We start from the raw sequence: 23,079 nt of genomic DNA, 5'->3' as shown, positions 1-23,079 counted from the left end.
CTTTGAGGAACTGGTTTATGCCATCCCCAAACTTGTCTGGTAAACACATTTCAGTTATATTTCAGTTTATGTTCATAACTTTATGTATAATGTTGCTACATACATTTCACCAGGATATTATAGACCAGCAGGTTATTAGTTTTTTCAAATGATTGCTCACAAGGTATGTTTTGTACAAAGATTATTACAGTTGTGTGGAAGGTGTGAATACAGGGCTGCATTCAGTCCCAGAGACACAATCAAATCTTGTGTTTAAACAAGTGTTTTGGTTAAACAGGATTTGGCTAAGTGGGATTATGCTTGTATTTCCATTTGGAATGCTGATGAATTTGCACACAGCTGGCAGGATACTTTCTTTTCCCCTCCAGCATTGCATTAGGTAAATGAGCATTCTTTGCAAAAATCTGATTATGTGAGTTGCGTTGTAAATATTATGCATTTCAGTATAGATTACAGCTGTTTGGCTAAAAGAATAGGATGATGACTTAACCCTATTTAACATTTTGCATATTTTTCCTGTTTTGGGTACTACTAGATACATCTCTGACATCTACCTTGCTAATATATTTTGCAAGCTTTGAAGCAGAAAGTATCTAACTTCATTTACTATTGTAAGGAAAAGGCCAGAGCAGTAGCTAATCAAATTTAGTACTAAGTAAAAGTGAGTGACGCACATCTTGTAGTGTAGGGAAATAAATTTAAAATTTATGATGGTTGGCACCTTATAATGTAGAATTACTGTACCTTTCTATGTTGTCAGACAGCCAAAACTTAATCAAGCAGAGAATTGTTGGAAACCTCACTTACAGAAATAACAGCTGCTTGGGGAAAAAATGAGGCATAAGCTGCCATTTCCTTTAAAACCTAATCCATCCAGTAGTTTACAGCTGTTCAAAAATTGTGACTCTCTTCTCTTTAAACAAAATTAAACTCCGTGTGTGTGTGTACACACACTTTGGTTTGTGTATGATATCCTTATGTATTGATTGGGTAACTCTTGCCGAATGTAAATAAATTTGGTTTAAAACATCGGTTCATTTGATCTAGTTTGCATTGGCAGTGCTAGCTATGGATAAAAATAAAAGGAACTGATCCTTAGCTGGTGTAAATTGACTTCAGTGGAGCTGACATTTTACACCAGATGATGATCTGGCCCAAAGAATTTAATTTTTTTTATTTTTCATTAGGCAAGAAAAATGTTATTGTTAATACCGCCTTCAACCAGATCTAGATTAAGGGTGCCATTCAAAAAAATGTTGTTCAAGTTTACTGTTACTTCTTCAGGCTTAAAGTTTATATCTTATTACTCTGCCACCTTGTATGTGTGGTGTTTATTAAATGCCCCCAAAAGAGTATCTCCATGATAATGATGAGCAGGTTTTTAGGGCAGTGCCTAATGGGGCCCCATTGTGCTAGGCACTGTACAAACAGAGTAGTAGATGGACCCAGCCCTGAAGAGCTTACAGTCTAAATAGGCAGGGCGGACATAGGGTGGGGGAAGGGGTAGAACACAAGCAGAGTGAACAATGTGGTGGGAACAAACGTCATGTTAATTCCATGATTTTGGGGACAGTGCAGTTAGTTTGGAGGGGAACAGCTAAATGTAAAGAGAAGTGAAGGGAGGGGGGACATTGAAGGGAGGAGGGTTGAGGGGGGCAGGGAAGAAGAGAGTAAGAGGGGTAGGAGTGAAACTGAAGGGAAGAGACTGAGATAGGAGGTGGGTTTGGAGCAAACGACCAATAACAAAGGGCAGGAAAGTCCAGTGAGACTTGTAGAAAGCTCTCTGAATGCCTGAAAGCTTCTGCTTTTGCAGCTGCTTGCTCCTATGGCTAGTCTGAGGCTGGTTCCTCCCTGCAGTTTCCCCCAAGAGCACATGGCAGAGTGGAAGGTTAGAAAGGTATCACCTGTGTTTTATGCCCCCAGAGGGAGTTTTCTGCTGCACAGTTCTGGATTTTGGAGGAGGGGTGCTGGGAGGAGGGGTGGCCGGGGCCCCAGCTGGGCCCCATTTCACCCCCTTCCTCTTCTGTGCAGACATTGCTGCTGCTTCCTACCAACTGAAGTTTCTTTATCTTTGCTACTGTGATCAAACTCTAAAATGCAGCTATACAGCTATGAGCCGTGATCTCATAGGATACCATAAGCAAGCTAGGTCCTTGGCCACAGTTAAAGAAAACCAAAAGTGCTGCAGGTACTAGTGTTGGTGATTCCACAGGTGGTACCTCATCTTTTCATATACACAACAAGGAGCCTTATTGCTTCAACCCATATCTTCTCTGACTCCCCATTTATTTTATAATCCATTTCAAAACTGCCTGTATTGTTTATAAATTCGCGGAGACTTTCTCTTCCCTCCCTCCCTCCCTTTAATTTTTCTTTATATCCTTCTTAACCCCCTCAGCTCATCTACCATCAGCTGCCTTTGGCTGTTCCTGTAATTTCTGTTTATCTTTTGACCCTTTGAAATTGTGCATTAGACATGCATTGTAGAAAAACTGAGTTTACAGGTGCATATATAAGTAGGGCCCTACCAAATTCACAGCCGTGAAAAACATGTCACGGACCATGAAATCTGGTCTCCCCTGTGAAATCTGACTATTGTAGAGGAGACCAGATTTTACAGAATTGGGCAGCTGGAGAGCGGTGGCTGCTGGCCGGGAGCCCATCTCTAAAGACAGCAACACTGCCAGCAGCAGCAGTGCAGAAGTGAGGTGGCATGGTGTGGGGGGGGAGGTGTCACTTCAGGGGGGGCAGGACTGGCCTTACAGGTGGGCAAATGGGTGACCACCCAGGGCCCTATGGTCAGGGGTGCTGTGGTCACCCCCCCCCCCCACACACACACACACAGAGCCAGCCCAAGGCCCCTTTAACTCCCAAGCGGTCAGGCTTCAGCTGCAAGTCCTGGAGGGGCTAGGGAGGGACAGGACTTCCTCTTCTTCTGCACGGGCTGTTCCTGAGGCCAGGTCACACGCATTTCTAGGAACCTTCCCCGGCTGCAGGAAGCTCGATCACTGGCTGGGAGTCCAACTCCGAAAGCAGCGCTGTTGCCAGCAGCGCAGAAGTGAGTGTGGCATGGCATGGTATTGCTACCATTAGTTCTGCGCTGCTGCTGGCAGCTGCCTTCAGAGCTGGGTGCCCAGCCAGCATCTGATCGCCAGCTGCCCAGCTTTGAAGACAGCAGCACAGAAGGGAGGGAGGGAGGGGTGTGATGCTGTTTATAAGAAAGGTGGCCATTTATATCACTGTTGTTATCAGTTACACAATTACCATAAATCTTGTACAAAGTATGTCATGTAAGCTATCAATAGAAAAGTTGTAATTTGCTAAGTATGATTATCTTGTTTCTATGCATGTATCATATTTGCATCTGAAGTTATGAATATTGGCAATGTACTTGTATTTTAAATGAGTCGTATTCCTGGGTGACACCCACCATATAGCTGTCTAGCCCTGATGTAAATCTATGTATCGTCGGCCCATTAGGAACACTCAGCTCTCATAATGGGCCATTGAAGAAACTCATCTCACTCAGTAAGTCTGCCTGCAGATGCCTCAGACAGCAAGGAGCCAATGGCCACCCCTGTGATTCAGCAAAACATGCAGGGGCATGTGACCCTAGACCCCATCTCGGGCCAGTCATTTTCCATGGACAAGGGCTATTGGCTCTGTTTGGGACAGTAAATTTCCATGCACGTGGCAAAGGATATAAAAAACACCTGAGGCACTTCCTCTACCAATCACACTACTTATATATTTGAAGGGTGTTGTAGTGGATCGGGCACTGGACTGGGAATCTGGAGACCTGGTTTAAATTCTCAGTTCAGCCAGTGACTTTGGACAAGTTATTTAATCCATCTATAAAATAGGAATTATACCTCACAGGCTGTTGTGGTGATAAGTCCATTAATGCTTTTGAGCCACTTAGATACTACAGTGATAAGGGTCATATAATTACAGACATAATAAGTGTGTGTATGTATATGTATATGTAATATGTGTATGTAATAAAGCATAATATATTTTCCAGGTTAAGCAGAATCTCTTTGATTTTTAAGAATACATTTTGCAGTGCTAGGTAACAAGAAAATACAAATCAATAGCAATCATGTCAAGAGAAGATGCAGCATATTCTCCCAGTAACTGAATGTCCCTTTGGATTGGGTCCCTCACTCCCTACAATTAAATTGAATAGTCGGTCACCATCTTTCCACAGATAAATTTGCAAACTTCTGGTAAATGAATTGGTGAAACAGAACTTGAAAAAATTGGCAACACTGTCAGATATAATACATATTTTTTCTTTTATACTGGGTCATATTTCTAATGTCCTCTAGCACAATATATATGTATGTATGTATGCAAAATCGCCTAAAAATAATGTTTCCTTTTTTGTGAAAGTAATTATATCTGTCTTCTTCCCAATGTTCAGTAGCTGTTTCACTTCTAACATTTCCTTATTGACTCTACAGGAGAAATACCCTTATTTGTTGCAAAAATTTCTACAGCGTAATTTAGTTCATCCACACATTTTGTGTTGTTATAGAGGATCTTGATGATTTAAGAATGGAAGGAGTAACCAGTGTGATGACTTCTGGGAGTAAATTTAATCAAACTCGAAGCGCACATCCTGCTGAACCTCAGGCAAAGGTCACGTTGAACATCTGCGCAAGGTGTGCCAGGTAAAACAATAGCCAGTCATAATAACAAGTAGATTCTTTCCCCCAGCTTTTTTAGATAACTACTATGCTTAGTTAAGGGTCAAGGAGTGACCGCCTCTTTGCTAAAGGAAAATAACTTTGCTCCTAGCTATCCTTCGGCCTATTTTGGCAACTGAGTTTTGTGTAATGTGTGATACAGTTCACATCAACAATGAATCAGAGTATAGGTAGTCTTGAGCCTTACTTCACAGCTTGAAATTATTTTAAGCCTTTCTGAATTTCATTAGTTATCTGAGCTTCTGTGGCTTTTCAAGAGATGAATCAGGGAATTTAGCAGTTCAAAATCAATTTAAAAGCACCTGTATAAATGGAGGTTTAGTTGCACAGGTGCAGTTCACGATTTCATAAAGTTGCATCTTAACACTTCATAATCTCATCCTGTTTCACCTCTTAGAAATACTTTAATCAGTTTGAACCCTTTTTAATTTTGGTAGGTGGAAGTAATTTTTGTATTTCCAGTATGAGGGCATACAAACAGCTTGGTATTCCTGAAGCCAAGTCAACTAAGAATGCAACACTAGTTGAAATGCCTTAAATTTTAGATTTAATCTCTCTGTGTAGACACAAGATCATTTAGAAGAAGGATTTAAGCCTGTTTAAATGGCAAAACTAGTCTTTTTACCCTTAGGTAAATGGCATAGATTAACAAGACCAATACAGAGGTTTGCTAATTTTCTCTCCTTGCCTTTGCCACTGGCTGTTCTGTGTTGTTTTAGAGGGGATTAGCTACTTGTATATAGAAATAACCTGTGGTGAAATCAAATTGGTAGTTTTGGCGTGTGCCACCCTAGTTTTGTTTTTTCCATTTTAAGATTATCGCTTTTTAAAATGACACCTGTTTAGGGATTGTTTGCATTGTTGTAACCATGTTGGTCCCAGGATACTAGAGAGACAAGGTGAGTGAGGCAATATCTTTTATTGGTGAAATAGACAAGCTTTCAAGTTTACACAGAGCTCTTCTTCAGGTTTAGGGATGTTGATTTGAAAACACTTGCTGGTACTCCTAATATACCCACAGGCATGCTAAATCCCCATGCTGTACCACATTGTCCCCAGGATGTGATACCTCTGAGAATTACATGGCAGCATTGTCAACACAGCTGTGTCAACACTGTGAGCTGTAAAGCCTGTAATTCTCAAAAATTTTGCTTTTGGTGGCGAGGTGTTGTATCTTCAGAAATGACTAAAATATAGTACTGTACTCTAGAGAGGAAATGACTAAAATAGGGTACTGATGACCATCTTCCTAAATCCTAGGGAATAAAATGCTAATATTGTGCAATATTCTTCCAAACAACCAAATATGTAGTAACTTACATTTTCTCAACTCAGTGCTCATCCATATGTTAAAAGTTGGTAACAAGTAAATTAGGAAGGTTTGGGTTTTCTATATGTAGATGTGTACAAAGATTTAATACAAATACTTTATATGGATCTATTTTTAAGGAGTGAGGTTAAACCTACCTTTGGAAGTGTTTGAATTGATACATTTGGTGTCGATGATTGCATTGAAATTAATTGTTGTTGTAATTTCATATTACCTTTCACATCTCTTTATTATTTTAAGGGTTAAAAATGAATAGTTCCATGTCCTGCTTACCATAGTGGCCGTGGCATTCTTATAAGGCAAGAAGTCATTCTAGGAGCCATACAGCTGTTGTTTGGCCACCAAATCCAACTCACCCCTATTCAGTGGGTTGAATCTTTGAGCCAAATCTTGGCCTACTCTAGGGCCCCTCTGCACCACTCTAATGGTGCACATGGACCTTTAGAACTGCCTTAGATGGGCAGTTGAAGATTTCCCTGGTGAGGTTTTCCCCTAAAGGCTAATTCAGTGCTGACTCAAAAACTGTGGGAGGGGACAGTTGTGAAGGAGGGTTATAAATGCAGCTTTGCTGGGCCCCATGTGTGCCAAATAGTGCTCATATGCACCTATGGGTTGATCTGTACACTTCCCTCTCCCAGCTCCATTTGGTGATGGCAGAGAGTACCTGTCTGAAAATTTATGTTTTCCCCCATACTCATCACCTGAGTATCTGAACACCTGCCTCCATTCCTTTGGCTCTTGTTGCTGTTCATCAGCCTCTTTAAGCTTCCAAGGAACCATAGACCTTTCTACCCCAATGCCATTGGGGGAAAGCTCTAAAGTTAAAGATGGGAATTGCCATTCCCCTCAGTGTTGAGGGGACTTTATCATTCTCTTCAAGAAGGTACGAGGTCCAGGGATACTACTGGAGCTTCAGCTGCTCATGACACAGTAGTTGGGAAGAGAGCCATTTTTCTCCTCTGTACTTGGTGAAGCAGATGCCTCCATGTCTTTTGTTTTCTCCACAATGGACTGCTCCAGTGGGTTCTACATCCAGCAGCCCAGCTACTGGGTGGAGTGAGCTACAGGAAGCATACTATGCTAGTACTCTAAAGACTGCTTTAGTTTCCTATTGGTTTCCAAGTGCAATTCAGTATGTTGATACACGTCTTTAAAACTTATAGACTCATAGACTTTAAGGTCAGAAGGGACCATTATGATCATCTAGTCTGACCTCCTGCATGATGCAGGCCACAAAATCTGACCCACCCACTCCTGGAATAATTCTCTCCCTTGACTCAGCTGTTGAAGTCCCCAAATCATGATTTAAAGACTTTAAGTCGCAGAGAATCCTCCAGCAAGCGACCCCTGCCCCATGCTGCGGAGGAAGGCGAAAAACCTCCAGGGCCTCTGCCAATCTACCCTGGAGGAAAATTCCTTCCCGACCCCAAATATGGCGATCAGCAGAACCCCGAGCATTTGGGCAAGATTCTCCAGCCAGACCCACATTGACCATTGATACTAATTACCAGCGATGGCACGTTATTGACTTATTGACTAAAATCACGTTATCCCATCAAACCATCCCCTCCATAAACTTATCAAGCTTAATCTTAAAGCCAGAGAGGTCTTTCGCCCCCACCGTTTCCCTCAGAAGGCTATTCCAGAACTTCACCCCTCTGACGGTTAGAAACCGTCGTCTAATTTCAAGCCTAAACTTCCCGACGGCCAGTTTATATCCATTTGTTCTCATGTCCACATTAGTACTAAGCTGAAATAATTCCTCTCCCTCCCTGGTATTTATCCCTCTGATATATTTAAAGAGAGCAATCATATCCCCCCTCAGCCTCCTTTTGGTTAGGGTAAACAAACCGAGCTCCTCAAGTCTCCTTTCATATGACAGGATTTTCCATTTCTCGGATCATCCTAGTGGCCCTTCTCTGCACCCGTTCCAGTTTGAGTTCATCCTTTTTAAACATGGGAGACCAGAACTGCACACAGAACGCCAAATGAGGTCTCACCAGCGCCTTGTATAACGGAAGCAGCACCTCCTTATCCCTACTAGAAATACCTCGCCTATTGCATCCCAAGACCGCATTAGCTTTTTTCACGGCCACGTCACATTGCCGACTCATAGTCATCCTGCAATCAACCAGGACTCCGAGGTCCTTCTCCTCTTCCGTCACTTCCAACCGATGCGTCCCCAGCTTATAACTAAAATTCTTGTTAGTCATCCCTAAATGCATCACCTTACACTTCTCACTATTAAATTTCATCCTATTACTATTACTCCAGTTTACCAGGTCATCCAAGTCTCCCTGCAGGATATCCCGATCCTTCTCCGAATTGGCAATACCTCCCAACTTTGTGTCATCCGCAAACTTTATCAGCCCACTTCTACATTCGGTTCCGAGGTCAGTAATAAATAGATTAAATAAAATCAGACCCAAAACCGAACCTTGAGGAACTCCACTGGTAACCTCCCTCCAATCTTGACAGTTCACCTTTCAGTACGACCCGCCGCAGTCTCCCCTTTAACCAGTTCTTTATCCACCCCTGGATTTTCATATCGATCCCCATCTTTTCCAATTTAACCAATAATTCCTCATGCGGTACCGTATCAAACGCTTTACTGAAATCTAGGTATATTAGATCCACCGCATTTCCTTTATCTAAAAAATCTGTTACTTTCTCAAAGAAGGAGATCAGGTTGGTTTGGCACGATCTGCCTTTCGTAAACCCATGTTGTAATTTGTCCCAATTGCCATTGACCTCAAGGTCCTTAACCACTTTCTCCTTCAAAATTTTTTCCAAGACCTTGCATATTACAGATGTTAAACTAACAGGCCTGTAGTTACCCGGGTCACTTTTTTTCCCCTTCTTGAAAATAGGAACCACATTAGCTATTCTCCAGTCCAACGGTACCATCCCCAAGTTTACAGATTCATTAAAAATTATCGCTAACGGGCTTGCAATTTCTCGCGCCAGTTCCTTTAATATTCTTGGATGAAGATCATCCGGTCCGCCCGATTTAGTCCCTTTAAGCTGTTCGAGTTTGGCTTCTACCTCGGGTACTGTAATGTCAACCCCCCCCTCCTTTATTCCCCTCTGTCACGCTGCCTCTATTCCTGAACCCTTCATTAGCCTCATTAAAGACCGATGCAAAATATTCGTTTAGACATTGTGCCATGCCTAGATTATCCTTAATCTCCACTCCATCTACAGTCTTCAGCGGTCCCACTTCTTCTTTCTTTGTTTTCTTCCTATTTATATGGCTATAAAACCTCTTACTATTGGTTTTAATTCCCCTCGCAAGGTCCAACTCTACACGGCTTTTGGCCTTTCTCACTCCATCTCTACATGCTCTGACCTCAATAAGGTAGGTTTCTTTGCTGATCCCTCCCCTCTTCCACTCTTTGTACGCTTTCTGTTTTTTCTTAATCACCCCTCTGAGACGGTCGTTCATCCAGCTCGGTCTAAATCTCCTGCCTACGATCCGTTTTCCCTTTCTCGGGATACAGGCCTCCGACAGCTCCTGCAACTTCAACTTGAAATAATCCCAGGCGCCTTCCGCCTTTAGATCCATAAATATGTTAGTCCAATCCACTTCCCTAATTAGTCGTCTTAATTTATTAAAGTTAGCCCTTTTGAAATCGTAAACCCTAGTCTCCGATTTAATTCTGTTAATCCTTCCATTTAGTTTAAACCGAATTAGCTCATGATCACTCGAGCCAAGGTTGTCTCCTACAACCATTTCCTCAACGAGGTCCTCACTACTCACCAAAACCAAATCTAAAATGGCATCCCCCCTTGTTGGTTCAGTAACTACTTGATGAAGGAATTCATCAGCTATCACGTCTAGGAAAATCTGAGCCCTATTATTGGTACTAGCATTTGTTCCCCAATCTATATCCGGGAAGTTAAAGTCTCCCATGATTACACAGTTCCTATTAGTATTTACTTCCCTAAAAACATTAAAGAGTTCTCTGTCCATATCCAGGGTAGATCCCGGCGGTCTATAGCACACCCCAAGCACTATCCCAGGGGAGGCTCTAGTAGTTTTTTTACCCAATGTGAGTATTGCCCAGACAGACTCCGTCTTATCCATTCCATCACTTATTATTTCTTTACAGTTTACCTCATTATTGACATACAATGCTACTCCTCCACCTTTACCTTTGTTCCGGTCATTCCTAAACAGCACATACCCCTCCATACCTGTACTCCAGTCATGACTACCGTTCCACCACGTTTCGGTTATTCCTATGACCCTTTGTCTTGGGTCCTAGCTACCTGGCAGACCACTTCTTTCCAGAAGCTGGTCCAGTAAAAGATATTATCTCACCCACTTTGTCTCTCTGTTTTCCAGCAAGGTCGTTGAAGTCTTTCAATGAGTTGTTGCAAACATTCCGTGGTGTTTAGTGGAATTTAACTCCCTTGTCAGTATGTCAAAGCCTACGTTTATTTGCCTTCGGGGCATGCTGTGGTGCCTATTTCTGTGTCTGAGTTCTTGCTTAAGGTTTTGGGAAGGGTATTTTTATTTAATTAATGTTTGTAGTATTACACCATGAAACTTTGGGGTTCACCTAGACCAGTAAGGGCTTGTGTCACCACCTATCCTGGGTGCTTCTGTGCTGTTCAGCTTTAACTCAGAGCTCTGATATCACTAGCCTGCTTCACAGCACAATGCCTGGTTACTCCTTGCAGGGTGATACCAACAGCCCTTCCAGTCCCAAGTCTCCCCAAACCCGTCTCCCCTACTGTGCTCAGCCCCTCTCACTGTAGCACTCACAAAACCTTATCAAGTTCACTGCTCCTTCAAAGAGACAGTACACAGCACCAGACTGTTAGTTTGGCTGAGGATTTTAATCTTCAGTTTGAAACACTGCACTGTGAGGGGTGTGTAATAAAACAAGGTTAAGTTTATTAACACAAAACAGATATTTGTGATACCAAATAGAAGGAATGGAAATAGAAATGGTTACAAACAAACAAAAGTAAAAGTATGCTTCTAAGACTAAAACCTAACTTAACAAACTAGAGTCTTCTGTTCAAGGTAGATTTTTTTCACCACAGTTGCTCTTCCAGTATGGCAGTGCTTAACCAGGATCCAACTCAGAGCTCAAAGCACTTAGTTTAATTGTCTCTTCAGATGAAGGATGCCCAAATGGCTTTTCCTCCCTGCTTACATCCTCAAGGTTTTATCTTTGTTTCAAAGTCAGGAAACCCTGTTGGGGGCTCAGCTTGTTGTGTCCACCAGGGAGCTGACGCCATGTTAATTTTTGCAGTCTCCTCCCCCTGGTCAAAATAGTTAGGAGGCCATCTCCCCCAGTCGCTAGTTTGATGGTTTTGTTTAACTTTTCTGTAAATGTACTTTCACTGCCTCTCCTTGTTCAATTTACACTGGGGACACATTCAAGCAGACTGGTCCACATTCCTTAGTCTAGGGTGGGGTGACGTAAGCCCTACATGCCAAACACATTTTTAAGAACATATTTCTAGCACATATTTATATTTTTTCCTTTATCACCTGTACGTGCACCCTGCAATAATAGTAATGGACCAGTGTGTTACCAGTTCACATATGATACCTTACGTGATACCTTTTAGATATAGATTAAGACAACACTGAGCTGGTCAGGACAGCTGAATCTCACTGCTACATACCAGGGAGCCCCTTGTCCTCTGGCACTGGGGTGCTCTTAGGGTCACATTGACCTATACTGTGTTTATAGATATGCACCCTGATCATGGTAGTGGGGCCCTTTGTAAAAAAAAAAATTAAAAATGGAAAAATAAATACAAATTAATATAAGTTATTAGAACTTTTAGATATAGTTAAACAGGTAAGTGTGTTCCCCTTAACTTCACCCATTTTATGGCTTGTAATAATGGAGCTGTATAAAGTGACTTAAAGTGAATACTCCCATTTAATTTCAGTGGAAGTTTTGTAGGTAGGAGACTTGTCAAATCAGGTTACCTTTTATCATAGGTATTTTGGCTGCTTGTGGAATGAATAGGACTTCTTCACTTATGCATTTTTTGCTTAATTGGCAGAGGTTTAAATATTGGGAAATGTGCATCTTGGCTCAGAGAAAAATGTAATTTTACCCCTGCATTTGCACATCCAGGTCCTTTCACCCTCCTATACTTTTAAAATGTGCCCTGCTCCAATTCGACTCCTAGGCCAAGGCACACTCTGATGCGTCTCCTAGAGGTTTCCAGTCTTCCTAAGAGGAGGCTTTGTGACACTGCAGAACTGTTCTGAGAGGGATTTATGTAGATGACTTCAGGAGTTCAGCAATAATGCTTTTCAGTAGTAGCCTCTTCATCATTAATTCTTTTGATCTGATTGTGGATATGATACACATTTTTATAAAATTTCTACCATAATTCTTTGCCATAATCATCATCTCATTTTATCCACTGTGTAACAAAAGATTACCCATAAAGAGCTTCTTTTTCAGTACATGCTCCAAGGTCCTGACTGCTCTCTCAGGAGAAAGTGAGAGCTTTCTTAGGAAGTGCAGGAAATAGGAGTCTAGAAATATCCAGGCATGGGCATAATTTGAACTAACTGCAAAACGTTCCTCCTTAGATTGATGAATGTGCAGGTAGGTCTTTTTTTTCTAAACCTCAAATGCTGATAATTTCCCTCATTAATCCTCTTCAATTGATAGGTATATCAAGGCCAAGATCAGTACTATTAATAAAAGGTAACATTCTCCTCCTAGAGATACGGACGATAAAGATGTAGGTCTCGTTCAAGTCATCACACCAAATTGCTTTGTAAAATTTTATGATACAGAAGAGGGGCTTAAATCTTCAGAGTGATAAAGAGGTTTGTTGACTAGAATACAGACTAGAAACAGAGAGCTTACTGCTTTCCATATAGATGTTTCACACTCAGGGAGAGAAATGCAGATGTATAACAGCTTAAGAGGGTTTTCAAACTGGAAAATAGTAATAGAACAATGTTTTTCCCAGAGCTCTTCAAAAACTAACCACAGTGCAAGTTAGACATCATATTAAGTCATTTGAACAAAAGGGTGACATAATTCAAAAGGTGAAACAAAGCAAGGTTCATAGATTGCAGAAATCAGGGACATATAGAAATATCTGTAGTTTGAAATGTTTGTTTTCTGTGATCACAGAGAAGAGAATTAGCAAAGGCAATTTTAGATAGGGAGAATAAATTTGATTTAAAACATTTGAGTAAAATGTTTGTCAACATTTATCTAATAAATAATTGCATTCCATGAAATGGCATAAATCTCTCAGCTGACTCACAAAATGGTCTGATTCACTTTACAGCAGATCTTATATCTACTGGTTCAGGAATTTTAGTTTTAGCTGATGAGTCATAATCAGACATCTCCCACATGTAAGGAAAAAAAACATATGGGTTCAATATTTGCCTAATTACAGATTAGCAGAGAAGCATCTATGTTTTGTTACATTTTGTGACTTGCCTGTTGTTTCTGTAACACATTCAGTAATACTGTGAAAGAAATTGACATTTACTCTATAACCTGAAGAAGAACCGTGTGTAGCTTGAAAGCTTGTCTCTTTCTCCAACAGAGGTTGGTCCAATAAAAGATATAACCTCATCCACCTTGTCTAATATCCTGGGACTAAAACAGCTACAACAATACTGCAAACAATGTACTCTATAAGGCTTTTGTTGATCAGGTATAAGATAAAGCCAGTGTACTTCACTGAGCAGCCATTTCAATGGAGTTAAGGGGCTTTTTTTGAAAGACCACCCATTAGCCTTATATGCCCGCTGCCATGCTCAAAAGTTAAATCTTGTACTTGTGGAATCTTGCCAGTACATTCTTGGAAGTAAGACGCTTTTTGTTTTTAATAGTGCAAGGGTGCATTCATTCTTCTTAACATCAGTAGCACACAAAAAGGGGTTGCATGTGATTAAAAAAGAAATGGGATTATAGAAAACATACCCAGCCACAAGTTTGAGGGATTCTGAACAAGAATGTCAGAAGAGAACACTGGTTGCATACAAATGTGTATTTCAGACAATAAATTTGCTCCATATTTTGATCTGAGACCAGCTGGACGAAGAGCACACAGTTCTCTCCTTGGCTGACCAACAAAAATAGTGAATTGTTTGGGAAATAAAATACTCTACTGTTAATTTTACTTGAGCATTTAAGAATGTTATGGAGAGAGAATCTGTATGCAGCAGTATTATAATATCACAAAAAGACACTAGTAGGACTTGGGGTCATTGAGAAACCACCTATTGGAAAATTTGATAACGAGCTATATAGACAACAGTTTACAAGCAGAAAAGGAGATTGATGCCATGCTACTTTATGTACTGTACACAAATAGTACTACTAAATACCAGGCAACAGAGAAATTAGCCAAAGCATTTATCTACATTAGGAGGAATAGAGATAGAAACGAAAGAAAGGAGGCTAAATGGAGTTGGACCCATCTAGGACTTCCCACCCTTACTTGTCGCTGTCTTTTGGGGGAAAGGTGAGATGGCCGACAATGCTCCTTCAGCCTTCACTTCAGCATACAGTTGGCTAGCCCTCTTTCTCATTATTTATGTGGTAGTGGCTGGCCTTCTCTGATCATTGTTTCTAGAAGGAGAGGCTGATAGGATGGGCATTTGCCTCTCTGTGGTGCCATTTGGGCTGTTGGAGTTGGGCAGGTCCCTCACAGGGGAGATGACTGTTCATTGGGCCTTGAGTTCTCTCCCAAACCTGATTTTTGCACAGGGTTGGATAAGGCTCTTCTCCTTTGAATTCCTGTCAGCAGATGATGGAGCCAATGACATCATTGTCGTGGGGGAGTTCCGTGATCAAAGGGATGGGGTTCCTTTCTATCCCTTTTCCATCTCCGTGCTTCCCTGTCTCCCGTATGCTGTTTAGGAGTGAGTGTGGGATGGATTATTCAGCCAAAGGCCCTTCTCTCCCTGGCTGAGCTTTGTTTTGGTGATGGCAGCTAATCGGAAGCATTTCAAAGAATGCCCCTTTGAAAACTCTTCTGGGGTTGACTGGCTCTTAACCATATAAGAATCTTTTCTCCCTTATTTTGGACTAAGTATACTTAATAGTGTGTGACCATATGTGTCAGGCTCAGATGATAAAGAGAGCATGGAGTTAAGTAGAGGAGTGCCTGGCCACTGGGGATGTGAAGTGTCTTCTTCCCAACACACTGCTGGCAACTAAAGGCTTTTGCAAGTTTAGTTATTGTATCCCCCCCCCCCCCTGTAGCTGACATCCTTGATATGGTGTGTCTTACATTACTAGAAATTAGGGAGGGGGGGAGAGCAAAAACAGCAGTCCCACTAAGCCCTGATCTGCATTTTCCTCTCTTTATAAAATCTGTGATAAGATCATGTGATAAAAGTAGGTGGAGTCAATTCTGATATTTCTCTAATATCTTCCCTAAAGCCACCTTCATTCTGCATCAGTATGATTCCCGTTTGCCTGCTAGATTCATTCCCTGCAGTGGTAACTTTCTTCAAGCAATTGAAGAGTCTAGTTTATCCATATATAAATTTAAATGTGTTTTATCTAATGTGCAACCTGTTATGTAAATCTGTAAAGGGACTGCATCTTTGTTTTTCTTTTATAAAAGTAAATTTCTAGCCATTTCCTTGTAAAGATACCCTTGAAAATGTAAACTGCTTACAACAGTTTAGAGGAACAATCAGCTTGACTCCACTTCTGCAGCAAGAGTGTCAGAGACCTAAAGATAGCCCCCTCATATACATTTTTATCTATAATTACTTGATTAAATTAAGTGTGTAGTGCAAAGAGTAATGATGCAAATCCTCCCCATAATCATGATGCTGACCCTGGTATTGTGTGTGGGGGGATATATATGTTAATGTTCCTAAACTATGGGGAGAAATGGCTTCAGTATAGCAGCAATTAATTTATTTCTGACTTAGTGGTTGATATTGAGTTAGTTTGGTGGGGGGGGGGAAGGTAATCTCACTGTGATCAGCGCTTTTACTTGGAGTGTTAACTAACTGTGAATCTTGCTTCTTCAAATGATATCAAGACCTTTGGTTGTGTCTGTACCTTCTTGCCTTGCCATTACCTAATTGGGTTTATGTTGATATGTAATAATTCTTAGTGCTTATCCTTTTGGAATGGAGGATGCTGAGCATCTCAGATGACATATCCTCTAGGCTTCTTTTTTGTAATCTTTTTAGATTATTGATCCTTGGATTTAATCAGCATCTTATTTTTCCTTATAGTAATTTTTGTAAACCTGATAGAATTTAAGTGGTTGGATTTTATAATAAAATCCCCAAACCAGAGTGGTTAATAGCATTATCTTTGAAAAATCATGGAAGGTAGGAGAGATTCCAGATGACTGGAAAAGGGCAAATATTGTGCCAATCTATTAAAAGGGAAATAAGGATAATCCAGGGAATGACAAACCAATCAGCTTAACTTCTGTACCCGGAAAGATAATGGAGCAAATAATTAAGCAATCAATTTGCAAACATATAGAAGATAGTTAAGGTGATAAGTAACAGTCAGCATGAACAAATCATGTCAAACCAACCTGATGGCTTTCTTTGACAGGGTAACACACCTTGTGGATGGGGGGAAGCGGTAGGCGTGGTATATTTTGACTTTAGTAAAGCTTTTGATATTGTCTCACATGACCTTCTCGTAAACAAACTAGGGAAATGCAACCTAGATGGAGCTACTATAAGGTGGCTGCATAACTGGTTGGAAAACCATTCCCAGAGAGTAGTTATCAGTGGTTCGCAGTCATGCTGAAAGGGCATAATGAGTGGGGTCCTGCAGGGATCAGTCAAGGGTCCGGTTCTGTTCAATGTCTTCATCAATGATTTAGATAATGGCATAGACAGTACACTTATAATGTTTGTGGACGATACCAAGCTGGGAGGGGTTGCAAGTGCTTCAGAGGATAGGATTAAAATTCAGAATGATCTGGACAAACTGGATAAATGGTCTGAAGTAAATAGGATGAAATTCAATAAGGACAAATGCAAAGTACTCCAGTTAGGAAGGAACAATCAGTTACACACATACAAAATGAGAAATGACTGCTTAGGAAGGAGTACTGTGGAAACGGGTCTGGGGGTTACAGTGAACTATAAGCTAAATATGAGTCAACAGTGTAACACTGTGGCAAAAAAGCGAACATCATTCTGGGACGTATTAGCAGGAGTGTTGTAAGTAAGACACAAGAAGTAATTCTTCCGCTCTACTCTGCGCTGATTAGGCCTCAACTGGAGTATTGTGTCCAGTTCTGGGCAGCATATTTCAGGAAAGATGTGGCCAAACTGGAGAAAGTCCAGAGAAAAGCAACAAAAATGATTTAAAGGTCTAGAAAACATGACCTATGAGGGAAGATTGAAAATATTTGGTTTGTTTAGTCTGGAAAAGAGAAGACTGAGAGGGGACATAACAGTTTTCAAATACATAAAAGGTTGTTACAAGGAGGAGGGAGGGAAAAAATGTTGTTAACCTCTGAGGATAGGACAAGAAGCAATGGGATTAAATTGCAGCAAGGAAGGTTTAGGTTGGACATTAGGAAAAACTTCCTAACTGTCAGAGTGGTTAAGCACTGGAATAAATTGCCTAGGGAGGTTGTGGAATCTCCATCATTGGAGATTTTTAAGAGCAGGTTAGACAAATACTCGTGAGGGATGGTCTAGATAATACTTGGTCATGCCATGAGTGCAGGGGATTGGACTAGATGACCTCTTGAGGTCCCTTCCAGTCCTATGATTATAATGGAACTTTTGTACAGATCTAGACATAGCAGACATCTAAGCAGAGACTGTGAAACTTGCTGAAATGCTACAATGGATTTCAGAGAAGTAAAAGTGCTTTTGTTTAAAGAGAGAGAGTTATCTTTTTTATTTTAAAGTTTTAGTTCTAGAGCTAGTTTAAAAAGTCTGCTTTCTCCCCCCGGGAAAAATTTTAAATGAACAATTGGGATTCAAAATGTCTTGTCTTGTTTGGAGTTTATTTTAACCTGGGTGAATTTTGAGATCATTTAAAGTTCTTTAAAACTGAAATTTTGTTTGAAAATTCAATATTTAGGATTTTGGTTTTCCTTTGTTTGCCACTGAATGCAGTAGCATGAAAGATGTCTAGATTTTTCCGCACTTCTTTTCTTTTTCCTTTTACCCCTTTGTAACTTTTCAAAACATCTCCAACTTCACAGAATGACAAAAGGACAAATGAAACTCTCTACCTCTGCCATTCTGTGATTTTTCAGTTTCCTCCAGCTTTGGAAGAGTTACAAAGTAGCAAAATTTGTTTACCATTTATTATTTTGTCACTCCTCCGATTTCTGAAAAGTTCTAAAGTTTTGAAAAGTTACAGAATAGAAAAAGGAAACTTCGGGATGGAAGGACAGAGGGGAACCCTAAACATCATTTATTATATTGCATTCAATCGCAAAAAGGAACACATTTTTAAATGTTGATAATAATTTTTTTAAAAGTAATGAAATGAAAATTTCGATTTGAAATAAACCAAAATTTTAATTTTGTTTCCAAATTCATTGTTGAAAAAAATCGTCCAAAATAATATTTTCTCGTAAAAAATTTGGTTTTGGCAAAACCTTGTGTCAAATTTTCAGTCAAAAAGTGTTGATCAGCTCTATTCAGTTCAGTTTGGGCTGTGGTTCAGGACTGGTTCTTTGTTCTGCCCCAGTTTCCCAACCTCTAGCCATGAATGACCAAAACAAGGGTATATTGTTGTGCCTCCTTTGGCTTCACAGGCATTGTATATGGCTTAAAGAAACCACTTCATCTTTTCTTTTCCCTCTCTGGAGTATTACACCAGTTTGGTACCACATTTGCTGTCCTAGCAATTACATTATTTGCTTGTGTGAGAGGTTATTTCAGTGCCCTCAAAAGAAGAGAAACACACTGAGGAAAAACATTAGCCCAACAAAGGTTTGACTGGTTCTAGCACTCATCGCAAATTATAAACATAAAGTAATTCTGAAAAATTAATTGATTAATTTGCTAAAGTATCGAAGTGTTGCTCTTTTGCTTTTTCCTGTCAGGATTGCTCACTTTCTCACTATCATGGGTGTTGCCCTTCAATATCTTGCTATCTGTAAATCAAAGGGTATAATCTGTACTTTCAAATTATTTTAGAGTGACTTGAAAAATGCACCAGATACCATAATCAGTTTCAATCCTATGCTTCAAAAAATTTCATGGGGAATTCCCTGTGAACTTCCCTTTTAAAAAGAAGGGACTGGGTCTCTCTATTTTCAGAACCCTAGCCATATCCTGGGAAAAAAACAATAAGACATGAGATTTATGTCAGTGGTTCAGCCAGAATCTCAGGAGGCAGATTTTTCCCCCCCTAGTCATTACTAGATTTTTCCACTGGATAAATTCACCAGCAACAGTTTCAAAGCGCTGAGAAGTTCCATGAAATGATGTGTTATCAGGAATTCTGTATGCTGTCAAGAAAACTCTGTTTACAGTTGAAGCTTAGATCTCTGTAAAAGGGAAAGGGGATCGAATGGGGGGAGTGGTGGTTCATGTCCTTGTACTACATAATATTTTCAGAGATTAAATTTTTCCCATTGAGTTTGTCTTACTATATTATTTAATCTGAAGCTGAGCATGTGAGATATAATTGTTGTTTTGGGCAGAAATAATTATCAATCAGTAAGAGAAAAGTCCAAGGATCCTTTCTTTTGAAGGGGTAAGGGTGTGTGTGTGTATATATGTGTGTATGTATATATTAAAAATAGAAAATGAATGTGTGCATGTTGAGTTCAACATCTAACATTATAAAAAATGAGGCACTAATATGGTTATACAAATGGTATAAAATTCTCACTGTATAATTGGGGCAGTTAGTGTTGAATCTTCAAAAAAGGTATATTTAAGTTGCATTTGTAAAAGTTGCACTTGTGCAAATAGGTTGTATGTGAAGCACTTGTAGTCTGTACAATTACTTAATTGTGCACACACGCATGTTATTATTAGGTGGTTATTTTTGGAAATTTGGCACTTAATGCACTAAATTCGCCTCTGAGGGAACTCTACTGTAACTTTAATGACTGCAGATTAGTTCCTGGCTTTGACTGTTCTCAAGGAACATTACAACATACAATAATGTGAATAAATATTTCCTTACAATATTTTCTCTTAGCCACAGCTGAACAATATTTCTAACATGGTTTCTTGTAGCATAAGGCCAGGTGGGGAAAAAAATAAAACTGAAAGGAAAGTTAGAAAACTTTTAAATATCAAATTAAAAACACATTCACCCAAGCATAGAAGAGAGTGGTAGTTACTTGCTGTTTCTTTAAAAATATACCGGCTCTGATTTGCAAAATTTGAAACAGTTGTTAAGCATATTTAAAAGTTGCATATTTATAGAATACTATTTGCCCTTTGTTTGTCACTCTGCCTCACTTAACAGGTTGACATATATAAAATGAAGCAAGTGGTCATCCCTTTACCCCGTCTTTCTCTCAGGTGTAGAATTCAAAAAAGACACTCCTCTTTTCTCCCCAAAATCCGAAACACATTTCCAATTTAAAAGGTCAAGCCCTCGTAATGTGTCTTGCAAACTAATTCTTCATGCCAGTGTCAGTGGACTCTTTCAGTTTGGTGCTGTATTAAAGCACTCTAGTGATGAATATCAGCAACCTCAGTGTGTCTGCTGGATGCAAACCATCCTGGGCAAATGGCACAGAGCTCCCAAGCTTGGAGAGGTTTGTTTGCTAGAATCTGAATAGCTGGATAACAGTTTCATGCAGCTCTTAAAAAAAAAAAAAAAAAAATCACAGGAGAAGAAAGAGTGCCAAATCTGAAAAGACTGACAAAGATTGCAATTTTTCTCCTCTGAGATAATGGTTTGAAGCCAGAAGCAAATAAGATTGCTATTAGAAAGGCTTAATTCCCCATCTTGTAAAAGGATTAGATAATTCACTCTCTTTATGGATTCCTTACTCTGGGAAATGTATTTCCACTTTTGGTTCTACTCAGAAAGAGCTGCAGAATGTACTTATTTAAATGCACAAAGAACCACATTCATACATTTTGAAGAGGCAAATGGCACACAGAAAAGATTATTTTTCAGACCATGTCCATGTTTAACTTTTGCTCAGCAAGTGAATATTCTAGCTTTACCAACATTTATGGCTCAGAATAAAACATTGATAGCACGGAAACATATTGTCCACACAGATCTTTGAAAAATTGACTGAAAAATAATGTTCTTCATTTGTAAAAGGAGAGCAGATTGCAAACAGAGTACTTTATTTCTGTGAATCAGTTACACCACTACCGTATATGCTGCAAGGCAATGTGAAACAACCCTCTTTAAAGTGTGTGTGTGTGTGTGTGTGCCTAATATCAGCATCGAGCTCAGAACGTGTGTACTCTACATACCGAATAGTTCTGCTTGAAGAACCTATAGCAGCAATAACAGCACTGTCTCTTCTGCTTGAGAATTTTGCACCACCTATTTAAAAAAATTACAAATCCCTATCATAATATCATAAGTAGTAGCCAGGGGCTAAGCTGCTCATGTTACTGTGTGTATATTAATCTCCAAAATTCTGTTAGGAAACTATTGTTAACCATCTATATAATTATTTTTCTAATCTTGCAGCTAAACATCAGAAGATCTTCCATTTGTATTAAGTGGCCTGTATTGCTTTAATCCAAATATCTTTATGATCTGTTTTATAATAGAGCTATTTCCTGAATTATGGCTTATAATGAAAATAGAAGATATGGCACTGTTTTTATTGCAACAATGAAGCATTTTATAGAGTTTCCCACTGGTGACCCAGTTTTGTGAGGTGTCAAGTGCTCTCAATGCTCTTTGACTTCACAATTCTGTACATCTATTTTTTGCCCTTATAGTTCTAAGACACTTTTCCTTATAGTTTGTTAATCTTCAATTTGTCTGTGTTAATGTGAAGGCCTTGTCTGCACTAGGAAAATGTTTGCCAGTATAGCTATACCAGCACACCCTCCTATTGGAGATGCAGCTTATGCTGACAAAAACACTTTGCCTGTATTGCTTATACCAGTTCTCCAAATGAAATAAACTGTACTAGCAAAAGGACTTTTTATAACTGTGTTTATGCTCAGGCTTTTGCCGGCATAGCTATGTCAGTTAGTGGTATGATTTTTTTCACATTCCTGACCAACATAGTCTGATAAACTTTTAAATGTAGACCAGGCATAAGCCATTCTGCAGGCAGTGTGACCATAACCTAGAACTTTGTTTCTCCCAAAAATAATCATATCATATCACTCAGTATAACTGCTGCATCATACAAAATGCAACAAAATTTGCTGACATTTACACTGATGATTTCAGTGGAGTTGTTCTGGATTTACACCACAGTAACTGAGAGCAGGATTTTGGAGATGGTTTCACCAATGTAAATGAGATCAGACTGTTTTTAAAACAAAGAATAAAATAAGCTTGGCATATTATAGGCAAGTCAGTATAAGGAATGAGTAGCCTGGAGCAAAGTGAGTGGTGCGGTAAGGTTGGTTGCTAGGGAGAGGTACAAGGAAATAATGTGTTTTCTGAACACTTTTGTTCAACCTAAAATTAGAAAGCTTGGGCTTTAAAGACCTTTGTTCCATGATCTCTGCCCCATGACCTCCCTTGAGTGATGCGTGTATCTGCCTCAGGGAAATTCTAATTCAACACTGCAATGTCTGAGAGAGAGACAGCGAGAAATGGCAAATGAAAATTTAAACTATTTAAACCTACAGAAAGGAATCAGAGGAGAAAAAGAATCTCTAAATTACAGGTTTCTCATTCATAGCTAAACATCTTTGAATGTCTGTTGAAATATTATCATGGAATGTATTAGGTCTTTAATGTTTTCCTTTTTTGTTATGTTCATAAAACTTCAGCGCCTGTGCATCCACATAGAGCAGTAATGACACACCCAAACATGTGACACCATTTCTGACAAAATGTAGAAGAGCTTGGAATATTGCTGTGTTGATTTTGGTTTAATTTAAGAAGATACTTTATAGGATCACAGTCTCTTTTTTCACTCTTTCTATGG

General features: G+C 39.7%; 1 protein-coding gene across 1 annotated transcript in view; it reads left to right on the top strand.

Moving 5' to 3' along the window:
* The window catches only part of C2H8orf34 (chromosome 2 C8orf34 homolog), a 252,748-nt gene that overhangs the window by 171,073 nt on the left and 58,596 nt on the right, over positions 1-23,079 (top strand). Inside the window, exon 8 of the mRNA XM_065397933.1 lies at positions 4,541-4,676. Within this exon, the coding sequence (XP_065254005.1) occupies positions 4,541-4,676 (136 nt within the window). The remainder of the gene's footprint in view (positions 1-4,540; positions 4,677-23,079) is intronic.

Source organism: Emys orbicularis, chromosome 2, assembly GCF_028017835.1.
Source record: "Emys orbicularis isolate rEmyOrb1 chromosome 2, rEmyOrb1.hap1, whole genome shotgun sequence".
In the NCBI taxonomy this organism is placed as follows: Eukaryota; Metazoa; Chordata; order Testudines; family Emydidae; genus Emys; species Emys orbicularis.
The sequence above is the reverse complement of the archived record's forward strand: the minus strand, read 5'-3'. Positions and strand labels throughout refer to the sequence as shown.